This window comes from Crocuta crocuta, unplaced genomic scaffold, assembly GCF_008692635.1.
Source record: "Crocuta crocuta isolate KB4526 unplaced genomic scaffold, BGI_CrCroc_1.0 scaffold367, whole genome shotgun sequence".
NCBI classification, from domain to species: Eukaryota; Metazoa; Chordata; class Mammalia; order Carnivora; family Hyaenidae; genus Crocuta; species Crocuta crocuta.
In genome coordinates, this window is record NW_027527936.1 from 4,675,829 (window position 1) to 4,690,872 (window position 15,044).

At 39.4% G+C, this 15,044-nt stretch overlaps 1 protein-coding gene across 1 annotated transcript in view; it reads right to left on the minus strand.

Annotated features, from left to right (window-relative positions):
• Positions 1-15,044, minus strand: part of EIF2B3 (eukaryotic translation initiation factor 2B subunit gamma) — a 120,105-nt gene that overhangs the window by 24,801 nt on the left and 80,260 nt on the right. Inside the window, exons 6-7 of the mRNA XM_077752204.1 lie at positions 12,770-12,859; positions 1,035-1,162 (exon numbers count right to left, since the gene is read on the minus strand). Coding sequence (XP_077608330.1) covers positions 1,035-1,162; positions 12,770-12,859 — 218 coding nt within the window. The remainder of the gene's footprint in view (positions 1-1,034; positions 1,163-12,769; positions 12,860-15,044) is intronic.

The window sequence follows — 15,044 nt, forward strand, 5'->3', positions numbered from 1 at the left end:
GAGGTACAACTCACACCTCTCTCCCTAGACTCACCTATGCAGCATGGACCCTGGAGAAGCCCCACTAAAACCTGAAAGACTAAGTGAAATTAAAAGAGGCAAATGCTTTCCTGAATATCTGAAATATTGTATGAAACAAAAATACTAAAAAAGAGGTCCTAAAAGTAAGTTTGACCAATAATCAAGTACTACTAGGGAAAATAAAATAGAAGGCTCCTGTAAATCATGACATAACATAAGCAAGGGTCTGGGCTTTAGTGACCAGCCACGTTGGCTTTGTGCTGCTGGCCTCTATTACCATATCCAGTAGTTGTGCTATGACAGAAACAGCATAAGACTTGGAGCCTGAGTTATCTGGGCCTCAGTTTTTCAATTCATAAGACAACCATGTAAGATCTTTTATTTTATGATAAGAAAACTGGGCTCACCTCAGGTCACAGAGCTAATAAGGGGCAGAGTCAGATTTCAAATCCAGGTCTGTCTGATGCCAAGTCCTGATATCTTAACTGTCATGCTATATTGTTTCCATTTATTCATTTGATAAATTTTTTTTTTAGAACTCTTACCATGAGCCCAGGACTGGCCAGGAACTAGGCAGGGATATGAGAGCAAACAAGACAGACCTTGCCCCTACATCCTGGAAAGGAGACAGTCTGGTTGGCCTCTTGCTGAACTGTAATTGTATACTCCTTCATCTTTCTTCCTTTGACAGAAGAGGCTGAGTTTAGTCAGGAGTGGGGAGAGCCTAGAGAACAGAGGAACTGAGAAGTGGGGGACAGAGTTCACTCAAAATAGTCTAGTGGGGAATATAGCCAAACCAGAGCTATGAACCAGAGAATGGACTTGAGGCACAATTAGCCTGTCTCTGAAGAGCATAGTGGCAGAATCTGCTTGACCTCAGGGTATGGTGTCAGCGACACTGTCTTGCTCGTTGGTTCAACAAGAAACTGTTGCCTTGAGACAGGCATACTGGCTAGCTACTCTTTCTAAAGGTGCTGCTACCCCTACCTTACCGCACCAACCCAAACACTGACCTAAGGATTTCAGCTCCTTTTTCTTTAGATCCTCTTCTTTTTCTTCTTGTCCTTGCTGTGAGGAAGCTGAGGAGAACTGTTTTCTTATTAGGTATGGAATCAGTTCACTCCGGATGGAAGTAATTGACCTAGAAAGAAAGAGTGATCAAACATGAGAAATCTGACTGTCTGGATCCTATGGGATCAGAAACTCTGTGTATCCATGTAAAAGCCAAATTTCTTCCTGTCATGCCACTGTGGGACTGACAGAGATCAAAGGTGGCCTGGATTTGGTAGTTCTGGAAAAGTAGAGGATCTCAGTTCTCTATCAGCTTCAGGCTAGAGGCGGGAGGGTAGTGTTCTAAATCTAAGAATCCCTTCCCCGATTTATTCAGAAAATAGTTTTTTACAAAGTCCTGTTTACCTGGTGTGTGCACACATGTGTTTATGTATTTTAACATATTGCCTTGACTCTTAACTGGCAATAACCCTTGAGAAGGAAAAATGCTCTAGTTTTTGGAAAAAAGTTGTTTAGGGGCACCTGGTTAAGCGTCCAACTTCGGTTCAGGTCATGATCTCACGGTTCATGGGTTCGAGCCCTGCATCAGGTTCTGTGCAGGCAGCTCAGAGCCTGTAACCTGTTTCAGATTCTGTGTCTCCCTCTCTCTCTGCCCCTCCCCTGCTCATGTTCTGTCTGTTTCAAAAATAAATAAAAACTATAAAAAAATTTATAAAAAAGAAAAAGGTTGTTTAAAAACATTAAAAAATTTTCTCCATAAATGCCTTGCATACCTTCTGTTAGATTAATCCTAAATAACTTACATTTTTGGTTCGTTATTATAAATGGTGACTTTTAAACAATTATTTTCTTCCTCTTGTTCATTTGTAGAAATTTAATTTATTCTGTATTTTAGTCTTGTAGCCAATTGCTTTGATAACAGTCTTACTAATTCTAGTAATTTATCTGTAGATTCTGACAATCAAACTAACCATGAAAACAACACTTTTTTTCTTCTTTTCTAATCCCTAGATCTTTATTTTTCATTGTCTTACTATATTAGCTAAAACCTTCAATATAATGCTGACTAGAAGCAGTGATAGTAGTAATCTTTACTTGTTCTTGATTTTAAAGGAGATTCTAGTATTTTATCATTTAGACTTATGATTTTTTTTCATTATCAAAGCTACCATTTACTGATTGTCTTCTGTGTGTAGATGTTGGGCTTCATGTTTTAGAGCCAGCAGTCCACACATGTCATAGGTTTTCTGCACATACCTGTTATGCACATAGGTTAAGGAAGTTCTCTTTTATTTCTAAGTAGCTAAAAGCTTTCATCAATGAATGGGAATTGAATTTTATTTAAAACATTTGTTTTACATCTATGGAGCTCAACATATTTCCCCCCCTTTAATCTGTTATGGTAATGAGTTTTTAATTTTTTATTTATTTTATTTTTGAGAGAGAGCATGTGAACAGGGAAAAGGAACAGAAGGGGACAGAGAGAGAGAAAGTGTAAGGAGGAGAGAGGCAGAAAAGAGGGAGAAAGAATCTCAAACAGGCTCCATACTGTCAGTGGAGAGCCCAATGCAGGGCTCAATCCCATGACCCTGGGATCATGACCCGAGCTGAAATAAACAGTTGGCCACTCTACTGCCCAACCACCCCATCATGATGAATTAAAGAAATTTTTTAAAAAAAATTTTTAACATTTATTCATTTTTGAGACAGAGAGAGAGCACATGTGGGAAAGGGGCAGAGAGAAAGGGAGACACAGAATCCTAAGCAGGCTCCAGGCTCTGAGCTGACAGCACAGAGCCTGATGTGGGGCTCGAACTCACAGACTGCCAAAGTCGTGACGCTTAATCAAATGAGCCACCTAGGCGCCCCCCCAAAATTTTTTTCTAATATCAACAAGTGTATTATTCAAAGACTATATATATGATTTCTGCTCTATACTCTCTCAGAGTAGAGGAATTAGAGGTAATTTAAAAAAAATTTTTTTAAAAATTTCTGAGAGAGAGAGAGAGAGAGAGAGAGAGAGAGAGAAACAGCATGAGCAGGGGAGGGTCAGAGAGAGGGAGACACAGAATCTGAAGCAGGCTCCAGGCTCTGAGCTAGCTGTCAGCACAGAGCCCGATGCGGGACTCGAACCCACGAACCGTGAGATCATGACCTGAGCCAAAGTCGGACACTTAACCGACTGAGCCACCCAGGCGTCCCCAGGTAATTCTTTTATTATTTGTGCAAATTATAAAATTTTACAGTTTCAGGCCATTCTTAAATTTCTTGCCTTTCATTTTTTTCTCAGCTTCTATGGTACTACTTTCCTGGGTGGATTCAGACTCTGCAAATTTAAAATCCATTCTAATAACTAAGTACTTCCCACGCATATTTCATTCTCCCATCTACTTAAGAGTAGACCTAGGACGCCTGGGTGGCTCAGCTGGTTGAGCACCTGACTTTGGCTCATGGTTCATGGGTTTGAGCCCTGTATCAGGCTCTGTGTTGACACCTCAGAGCCTGGAGCTTGCTTCAGATTCTGTGTCTCCCTCTCTCTGCCCCTCCCCTGCTCACAATGTATGTGTGCCCCTCTCTCTCAAAGATAAATAAACATTAAAAAAAATTAGAAAAAAGAGTAGGCTTCCTCATTATGACAGTTTCACCAATGGCTATCAAGGAATTCCTCCAACAAAGTTAACTTCATTTTCATGTAATTAGATCAGTCAGTCTAGGACAGCATTTATAGAAAAGGAGATCACAGATCATTGTGTAGAAGAACTTTCAGAAGGCCAAAAAACTTTTGGCCCTATTTTTATACATTTTTATACAAGCAATAAGCAATCCTGGCCAAAAGCTTTGGAGCTCTCCTTTATTTGGCCTTCCTGGGTTGCAGGAGACATGGTGATTCCTAGAGGGTACTTAGACACAATGTTGGGTGTAAATGACCAGTAATTTGTAACAGGAAAGAAGGGACCCGATTCTTAGTACGAGTATGCTTTTGATTTATACATAGCAAAGGAATTAAAAGCACAGAAGGGTAGGTGACCAGCACATGATTTTTAGTTTTCTCTCTCATGCTGCAAACTTGTCAGAATTTAAAAATCACTAATTAATTTATTTAGGATTTGATAAGCATCTATTAATATGCCATTTACTACGCTAGGCCTTGGAAATATACTGTTTCTGAATTCATAGTTCATAATCCAGTGGACAGTAGCCTAATCATGGATTTTAAAAGGAACAGGGTAGAAGGAGATGAGGCTGATCAGGTAGGCAAGGAAGCCAAATCATGGATGCCTCTTGTGGCAGTCTCTAGTCTTGGGCTGAGAAGCTACAGGTGATTTTTAAGCAGGAAAATTACATGACCAGTTTTATTTCTTAGTATGATAATGCTGGTAGCAGTGGAAATAGGCCTGAACCAACTTGACAATAAACTATTTAAGAAGAAAAAAAAAAAAAAGAAAAAAAAAGAAAAAAGAAATAGGCCTGATATAAGGAGACTGAAGATAGGGAGACCAGTTACAAGACTCTGAAAGATGAGATAATGTGGTTTAATGTGTAAGCAGCCCTATAAACCACTGCTGCAGGCTTCACACCCCTTCCCCACCCCCATTCAAAGAAGCTCTGCAGGCTGACATGGGACCACACAGATGGAGTAGAAATAGGAAGGCAAGACAGAGGCAGAGGCTGAGGAGGGTAAGCAAAAATTATGAACCCTGGAGCTACACAGTTCATGGTTTTTGTCATTTTTAAAGAATCAAGTCAGACACCTTTGAAAAATTCTGTGTAAGCTGGAAGCTCTTGTATTGAATTTCAATGTGATTTTTCTCCTGATCCTTTGATGGAGATTAAAAATTTCCATATGAATACAAAGAATGAAACAACACTTACTATCTCCCCCTTTAATGCACCAAACCAGTGTGGGTAGCAAATGTTCCTTGGCCCCCTCTGGTGGAAAACAAGTCAGTTCCCTTTGAAGAAATGACAAAGCCTGGACAGCTGGGGGATTTCAGAGCCATGATATTTACATTATGGGCCAAACAGAACTGTCATGGCAAGAAGCAAGTAAACAAGCCTTGGCACAGAGCCCCTTAGGGCAGAGCCCTTTATGGAGCTCAGACAGCAATTTAAAGAGAGGAAGTCCTGCCAGGCCCCACCTGCCTCTGCTGGCACTCAGCATCAGGTCAATCCCCACAATGCAGGGAGCTCAGCAGCAGTACAGAGGACAAAATTACTCTTTCTGCTACTCAAAGTAGAGGCAGCTCAATGCTATGCCAAGAAGTGGGATAGGCCACTGTGAACCTTTGTGAACATCCTGACCTTGGGGCTGAAGATAAGCAGCTGGATTTACTGCCCTGGACCTGGGCAACCTCACTTTTCCCGTACCCTCTTATACACAGCCTTCCCAGAAGGCTGCCTCATCTTATGAATTCTAAGCTTCCAAGAAATAAGAAATCACAAAGGAGAACAACAGATTGTGACTATTAGCTATAAACAAACAACTCTATCAAATTAAAAAGACAAAAAATTGCTATGAACAGGACAAAAGATTAATATCCTTAACAGATAGATAGAAGGGTTCAAAGATATTTTTAAAGAAATAAAAATTAAAACAGGAAGCCTGGAGTCTGCTTTGGATTCTGTGTCTCCCTCTCTCTCCTACTCCCCTACTCACACTCTGTCTCTTTTTGTCTCTCAAAAATGAATAAATGTTAAAAAAAATTTAAAAATCCAACATTTGAAAAAGTAAATGATTGGGGCACCTGGGTGGCTTAGTCGGTTGGGCGTCCGACTTTGGCTTAGGTCATGATCTCGAAGTTCATGGGTTTGAGCTCCTCGTCAGGCTCTGTGCGGGCTCTGTGCTGACTGCCAGCTCAGAGCCTGGGGCCTGTTTCAGAGTCTGTGACTCTCTCTCTGACCCTCCCCTGCTCACGGTGTCTCTCTCTCTCTCTCCTAGAAATAAATAAAACATTTAAAAAAAAAGAAAAAGAAAAAGATTATTAGTTCTGATGAAGTCTGATCTTTTTAGCATTTTGCCTTCATCTCTGATCAGGTCCTCCTTGTGGCTACAAGCTTCCCTAAAAATGATGTCAATGGCAAAGGGAAATATTTGGCTACTTTTGCATTTTCTGCCTTTGTAATCAAATTAAAAGGGACTTAAAATCATTTAAGTGTCCTCTACCTCAAGTCAGTTCTTCAAAATATTAATTAGGAAAGAGAACAGGAAATGTACTTTTATAGGGCCTGGAACTCAAGTCTGCAGAGCAGAATTTTTTTTTTTCATGCTTTTATTTATTTTTGAGAGAGAGAGAGGGAGGGGCTCTCTGATGCAGGGCTTGAACTTCTGAACTGTGAGATCATAACCTGAGCTGAAGTTGGATGCCTAACTGACTAAGCCACCAGGCACCCTTGCAGGGCAGAATATTAAGGGCTTTGGTTTTCTTGTCTCTTCTCTCAGCTCTCACAGAGGAGCTATAATTGGGAAGATAAGGTGATTGCTAAGATAACCCATGCTTTGTTTTCAGGCTTTTTTATCTTTTTTTTTCCTTTTTGCCTTCAAAGTAAATAGATATATATGGAATAGTAAACAGGACATTATTTTAGATTAAGAGGTACTGATTTAAAACAATTTTTTAAAATGTTTTATTTATTTTTGAGAGAGAGAGACAGCATGAGCAGGGGAGGGTCAGAGAGAGAGGGGGACACAGAATCTGAAGCAGGCTCCAGGCTCTGAGCTAGCTGTCAGCACAGAGCCCGATGCAGGGCTCCAACCCATGAACCATGAGATCATGACCTGAGCCGAAGTCGGACACTTAACTGACTGAGCCACCCAGGTGCCCCTAAAAGGTAGTGATTTTAAAGCTAGGCATTTAGTATACATACCATATTCTGTGATATCCTTTTCCTTTTGTTAAATTTATGCTTATTTATTTATTTTTGAGAGAGCGAGAATCCAAAGCAGGATCCAAGCTATCAGAGCAGAGCCCGACACAGGGCTCAAACACACAAACTGTGAGATCATGACCTGAACCACCCAGGTGCCACTACCCTTTTGTTAAAAATAACAATACTGAAAGCTTCTATAAGAATTTCAATGTTATTATGTGGAAACTAATTTGACAATAAACTATTAAAAAAAAAAAAAAGAATTTCAATGTTAGTGCTTATAGCTTGAGAAAGAAGAACATGTTCACATATTACAGACGAGAGACTGTTTAGGCTTATGTCAGTCCAATAAACATTCAAAGAATATATTTGGGTATTTATTAAATGTTTGTTGCTTTGAGTAAAAAAAATATGCTAAGGGGCACCTGGGTGGCTCAGTCGGTTAAGCGTCTGACTCTGGATTTCAGCTTGGGTCATGATCGGAAAATAAATAAATAGGTATTAAAAAATAAAAATAATTATGGTAAGTCCAACTCAATGTTTTAAAATTTAAAAATAATTTTTTGGGGGCACCTGGGTGGCTCGGTAGGTTGGGCCTCTGACCCTTGATTTCAGCTCAGGTCATAATCTCACGGTCAGGAGATAAAGCCCTGTGTCCCACTCAGTGTGGATCCTGCTTGGGATTCTCTCTCTCCCTCTCTTTCTGCCCCTCCCCTGCTCTCTCTCTTTCAAAAAAGACAAAAACAAAAAACACTAAAAAAATTCCAGACCTGAAGCCATATCACAAAGCTGTAGTCATCAAGACGATACAGTTCTGGCACAAAAGTAGACACATAGATCAATGGACCAGAACAGAAAACCCAGAAATGGACCTACAACCATACAGTCAACTAATCTTTGACAAACAGGAAAAAATATCCAATGGGAAAAGGACAGTCTCTTTAACAAATGGTGTTGGGAAAACTGGACAGCAACATGCAGAAGAATGAAACTGGACCACTTTCTTATACTATACACAAAAATAAACTCAAAATGGATAAATGACCTAAATGAGAGATAGGAAACCATCAAAATCCTTGAGTAGAACACAGGCAGCAACCTCTCTGACCTCAGCCATAGCAACTTCTTACTAAACACATAGGTAGAGGCAAGGGAAACAAAAGCAAAAATGAACTACTGGGACTTTATCAAGATAAAAAGCTTCTGAACAGTGAAGTAAACAATCAATAAAACCAAAAGGCAGCCTATGGCATGCGAGAAGAAATTTGTAATGAACATAGCTGATAAAGGGTTAATATCCAAAATCTATAAACAACTTATTTAGCTCAACACGGCAAACACAAGTAATTCAGTTAAGAAATAGGCAGAAGACATGAATAGACATTTTTCCAAAGAAGATATCCAGATGGCTAACAGACGCATGAAAAGATGCTCAATATTATTCATCATCAGGGAAACACAAATCAAAACCACGAGGAGATACCACTTCACACCTGTCAGAATGGCTAACATTAACAACACAGAAATAGCAGGTGTTGGTGAGGATGTGGAGAAAGGGGAGCCCTCTCACACTGTTGGTGGGAATGCAAACTGGTTGTAGCCACTGTGGAAAACAGTATGGAGGTGTCTCAAAAAGTTAAAAACAGAAGTACCCTATAACCCAGCAACTGCACTGTTAGATATTTATCCAAAGGATAAAAAACCAGATTTGAAGGGATACATGCATCCTGATGTTTATAGCAGCATTATCAACAATAGCTAAACTATGGAAGGAGGCCAAGTGTCCACTGACTGATGAATGGATAAAGAAGATGTGGTATATATACACAATGGAATACTACTCAGCCATCAAAAAGAATGAAATCTTGCCATTTGCAATGATATGGAGCTAGAGTGCATTATGTTAAGTGAAATAAGTTAGAGAAACACAAATACCATACAACAGATTAATATAGGGGAAGGAAAAAAGAGAGAGAGAGGGAAGCAAACCATAAGAGACTCTTAAGAGAACTGAGGGTTGATAGAAGGAGGTAGGTGGGGGAGGGGCTAAATGGGTGATGGGTTTTAAGGAGGGCACTTGTGATGAGCACTGGGTGTTGTATGTAAGTGCTGAAATCACTGGGTTCTACTTCTGAGACCAATATTACACAGTATGTTAACTGAAATTTAAATAAAAATTTAGAAGAAAAAATAGATATTATAAGGACTATGTAATAGCATAAAAAAGGTAAATAAAATGTAGAATGTAAACTATAAAAAAAATAATTCGAGTTCTTACTGTGCACCAGCTATTGCTCTCAGCTCTTTACAAGTATTTTTCACAACAACCATAAAGGTCAAGTACTATTATTCCCAATTTTTAGACATGAAAAGTGGGGTTCAGAAAGGTAGACACTCGTCCAAGTTCACATAGCTCAGTTACTCAGTTACTAAACTTCTCTTGTTAAAGACAGTGCAGGTTTTCTTTTCTCCCCAGTTTTCCTTATAGCTTTTCTACTTGGTCACCTATAGAAATACTCATCTCTTCTTCCACTACTGATATATCATATTACTTCTGCTGATGATGTGAGATGAGAACTATCATCACATCTCTTTTCATCCCATTTACCAAGTATATACTGAATGTGTTAGCAATCCTGGTAGGTATCTAATCTCAAAAGAATCTGGGTCAAAGACATTAACATGTAAACAGCTAAAAAACAAAAAGCTAAACAACAAACACAAGGCAGAATATGTTGATTTTCATAGGTGAAAGAAGATTTGCCAAAGTGTCCTTTCTTAAAATTGTTTCTACCTGGTTTACTTCTACCCTTCCATCCCTAAAGGAGTCATCATTTCATAACCAGATAATTATAAACGCCTCTTAATTACCTTGAAGGAGCCTCTTTCGCATCCAGCATAGTCTATGTTCCTCTGCCAGGTTGTACCGTTGATCATTCCAAAAGGGACTATTCTGTTTGAAGATTTATAACTCTCTGCTGAACTTTCAAAGCCTTCTATATGTTGCTCACACCAACCTATTCAACCCCATCTCCCACAACTTTGAGACAAGGCCTCCACTATTCCAGCCAGAAATAAAGAATCTCTCTTGAGTACCATTCCAATTTGTCCTGTGTGCCTTTATACTTTTCCTAAAATATTGAAATAGATCACTTTTCAATATAATGCCTTTAATCCCAACGAGTCTGACAGGTGAAGGGTAGATGGGGGGATACAGAGATAAGGGTGTCTTTAACAGATCTTGAGACGGGATGGTAGTTTGAGCTGAGACTGTATCATTCCCTATTGGAACAGACTCTGGGAAAGTCCCATTTGGCAGAGCTTCTGGCCAGGAGCCACAGAATCCCAAATTAAGGCTTGTCCTCAGGGTACATACCACTGCAGTACACTTGCCAGGTGGGAGAACTGCTAACTGGTGGCCAAATGAATTACAAAGGAGCTACTGCAGCCAGGGTGAAGCTAACTTTGGTACAAAACTGTCTGCATATCCAGACACCAAAATACTATTTGGTAGTATTAAGGAGCACTGTTAGTTGTTGTTGTTATTGTTATTGTTGTTTTTAAGGTGTGATAATGGTATTGACGTATTTGTTTAAAAGATAAAAAGACTTTATATTTTATAGATACATGCTCAGATATTTATAGATAATAACAACTGAAATAGTTGCAGATAAATTACATCATCATAATGACCTGCTTTAAAATAATCTGGCATGACAGTGGAGAGATGGGTGGTGACATATATAAAACAAGATAAGCCATGAATTGATAATTGTTGAAGCTGTGTGATGGACACATGACAATTCATTACATTGTTTTCTCTACTTTTGCATTTCTGTGAAGTTTTCCATAGTAAATATTTGAAGAAGAAATCATAATTTCTACAATTAGTGCATCCTTTCTCAACATATCAAGGCCAGGGCCTACTTCAAGACAGGGCTTCATTTTCACTTGAGAATAAAAAACAAGCCCTTAAAGGCCAAGAGTTAACTTCATTTTTGGAATACATATAGCCCAGGCTGGTGACTGGAAAACGGGTCCTGAATCAATAATCAATGACTAATCTTGGCGGCAAGTCTCCTTGCTATTTAATATTTTTATTTTTATTTTTAAAGTTGTATTTATTTATTTTGGGGAGAGAGAGAGCGTGCGCGCACACGTGTGTGCACATGTGGGGGGGAGGGGCAGAGAGAGGGAGAGAGAGAATCCTAAGCAGGCTCCACATTGTCATCATGGAGTCTGATGTGGGGCTAAAACCCATGAACTGTGAGATCATGATCTGAGCTGAAATCAAGGGCCAGATGCTTAACTGACTGAGCCACCCAGGTGCCCCAAGTCTCCTTGATATTTAAAAAGCAGTACCCAATCTACTGTGGAGCTTAGGCTACAAATTTCTTGAGGGCAGGGCCTATTTCTGCTCATTTAGATCAACTGGTCCCACAGTTGATCTAAAACAATGCCTGCCTCATAATAGGTGCTTAATAAATATTTGTTGATTGAATGATCAAACACAATAATAAATTAGAAGGGAGAAAGGCAACAGTGTCCCAGGGTAGGGAAATAGAGAAATGACAATCTCCAGCAAAGTTTCCTAGGAGTCCAAATGACTTCTTTTACCATTGGTTCTACACGGGTATTCCTTTTTTTTTTTATTTTTATTTAAAAAAAAAAAATTTTTTTTTAATGTTTTATTTATTTCTAGGAGAGAGAGAGAGAGACAGCGTGAGCAGGGGAGGGTCAGAGAGAGAGGGAGTCACAGACTGAAACAGGCTCCAGGCTCCGAGCTGGCAGTCAGCACAGAGCCCGACGCGGGGCTCGAACCCACGAACCGCGAGATCATGACCTAAGCGAAAGTCGGACGCTTAACCGACTAAGCCACCCAGGCGCCCCCTACACGGGTATTCCTATAGGGGTTTAGCAGGTGTTGTGGGGGTGAGAGTTAGGAAGCAAGAAATATACTGGGCATGGAGGAACAATTCCCCTTCCCCTTAATATTCCTGCATATATCCAACTCTATTAGCCAAGGGCATGCTAGCATTTAAACTCAGGTTCTCAGACTCTCTTCCTCAGTTGGTCTGGGAATTGGGTGCTGTGGTACTAGCCTACTTGCTTTCCAGTCCACCAGTGCTATTCAAGGCAGAGACTTATCTAGCGGCCATCAACAGAGACTAGCCGCTCCTCTCTGCCTCTCATATCTTTTCCTACCTGTTCCTGTGAGGACTCTAATTGTATTTACTATCAAAAATCCTTGAGATGAACCTCAGAGGAGGTTTTTTTCCTTGGAAACCTAAGTCCTGTGATCTGCCAGATATAGTCTTTAGAAAGTATTTAAGGCCCACTGTTCTATTCTGAAAGCAAAATTAGAAAAAGTACCAAATTCTGTTTTTCTGCATTCATAAATGTTCACTCAGTGAGGTACACTTTTCCAAAATTGGAGGGAAATTTGTTTTTTTCCCCTCTTCCTGGGTAAGTCTCGGAACCTTTTCTAAGAGGGCCCACCTGTAGGATAATTGCCTAGGGGAAGGATACCTGCTTGGAGACAAATACTACTAGAGCTAGGGAGCTCAGTCTTGCAGAAGGAAGTAAGAAGAGCCTGCAACTGTGCAGAAAGAGGCATCATAGGTTACTATTAGTTTTACAAAAATATTTTGTTGACTTATTATATCACTGGCCCCCAAAATACAAGCAAGGACTCTGTGATACAGACAAAAATAACAGTATACTAATAACACAATTTCATTTTTAAAACAAAGGTGAGAATCAATTTTTATATAAACCAGTTATCTAACATTATCAGGGTTTAAAACTGTTAACAAGAATCAAAGTAGTTTACACACTATGAATTTGACTCTACCTCCCACTTTCTTACTTATTTTCCATTAGGAAGTCCACAACGTATTTTTTCAAGCAGTAGAGATGGGCATCCACAAGGCCTGTGTGGAAATGTATTCTAGGGTGCCTGCAAAAACAAAAAGAGAGAGAGGGTTCACAATCAAGTAACATGGCTCTAACCTATTATTAGGTAGTAGGCATTAAAAAGTTTATCAGGGTCAGAGCCATGCTGCTCATACCCTACTTTGGCCAAGATGGTGAATACTAGCTCTAATCCTACCACAGAAAATGTCTTCTCTTTATAGAAACCCTATCTCACATTTTATGAGGCTTTTAGGTGAACTATCAAATCACTGACAAGTCACCTTCTTCTAATCTGTCACAAACTCCTACTCACAATTCTTATGATTAACATTTTCTTGTTTTTCTTCCAATTGCCCCACTTCCTCCAGGCCATATTTCAGCCATGCTTTCCTCCATGATTTGGCATGTATTACTCCATTCCACAGAAAATAAAGTAAAATTCTGTGAATACTCCCTAACTCCCTACTCTTATGTATTCATCAGGACCTTCCTCAGATATAGTTCTTCCAGGAAGCCTTCACTGACAACTCAAGTTCCTGTTCCCACAGCACTTGGTGCTCATCTCTATCAGTTATCATCTAGTGAGGTAATAGCCTACTTCTTGGCTCTCTCTCCCAACAGACTGGAAGTCCCCTGAGGACAGAGACTTTTCTTTTCCCCAGAGATTTATCTTTACAACCTTACCATTTAACATTGTACCACACAGACAATATGTTTAATTAATAGCTGTTGAATAAACAAATGAATAAATTAGGTCAAATTAAGGTATTTATTTAGTTGCTATTTTTAGTTTGCCATTTTGGTTTGTGCCTTAAGAAATGTCATGCTTATAATGTCCAAGGTCATTTTATTTAATAACAATAGACAGCTGAAAGAGAGGAGGGGAGAAGCAGGGTAGAAAAATTGAGATTCCAATCATAAATGCCTGGTTGTTATCGTTCTTCTACATTGTGTTACTGTGCTTTGACTGGCTTATAGGTTTAAGGAAAGTTATTCTCATGGGATCTAGATACTCTAGAAGAAATTTATCAAATAAGTTAAGGGCTTCCACTCTTGGGAAACTGGGAGAAGTGGGAACAAAATGCTTCTAAAAGAGCAATAGAAACTGTCAGACTTAGGATCCCACACTCATAACCTGCCTCTCTGCTCCCACAAGCCAATTAATGTATACAATGAGGTTGAAGACAGGAGAAGGTACTTTCTAATTCTGAGATTCTTGAGGTCTAAGAAGTTCCTGAGGAAGTAGAGGAACTTTTACAAATTTGAATGTGGTTACCTTGTAGTGCCAGGGTTTCATCTGAAATCCACACCCTGATGATTCTTTCCCTTGATCTAACCAATCTGGAAAGTTGCACCCTCCTATTTAGTCCCTTAGTTTACAAATTCCTTGAATCATTCAACACACTCTATCTATATTATTTAATCCTCATAATCACCTCATGAGGTAGATATATTATTCTTATTTTTATAGCTGAGGTCAACTTGTATTATACAGACAGGAAAGGAAGAACTTAAAAATTCAAATAAATAAATGTTTAGCATATATGGTAGTAATTCGTATGGCATTTTATGGCTTATAAATGTCAGCTTTTTACTCTCATTCCTTTAAAGTAGGTAAAACAGGGGCGCCTGGGTGGCTTAGTCGGTTAAGCGTCCGACTTTCGCTTAGGTCATGATCTCGCGGTTCGTGGGTTCGAGCCCCGCGTCGGGCTCTGTGCTGACTGCCAGCTCAGAACCTGGAGCCTGTTTCAGAGTCTGTGTCTCCCTCTCTCTCTGACCCTCCCCTGCTCACGCTCTCTCTCTCTCTCTCTCTCTCCTAGAAATATATAAAAATATTTAAAAAAAAAAATAAAGTAGGTAAAACAAACAAAATTCTTCCATTTTTAAGAAAAAAATTCCAAAAATTTAGCTGGCATACTTAAGGCTAGAGATTTACCTACAAATCTGAAATATAATGAAAGAACAGAGATGGGTGGTTCAGAGATTTTTCTTTTCTTCTAGATTGAATTTGTAGTGAATGTAAATCTTAGGACTAGGAGACTAATGGCATTTAAACTGTCAAAAAGGTGGTTTCCTTACTTCATTTTATTATTTTTGAATAATAACAGAAATAAGGATTGATATTTTAAAACAAAACAAATAAACAAAGCCAAAAACTTAAAAGAGGCACCAGTAAAATCTGAGCAATGGACTGACTGCTCCAGGCCAGGAAGACCCTTTGGATTTGT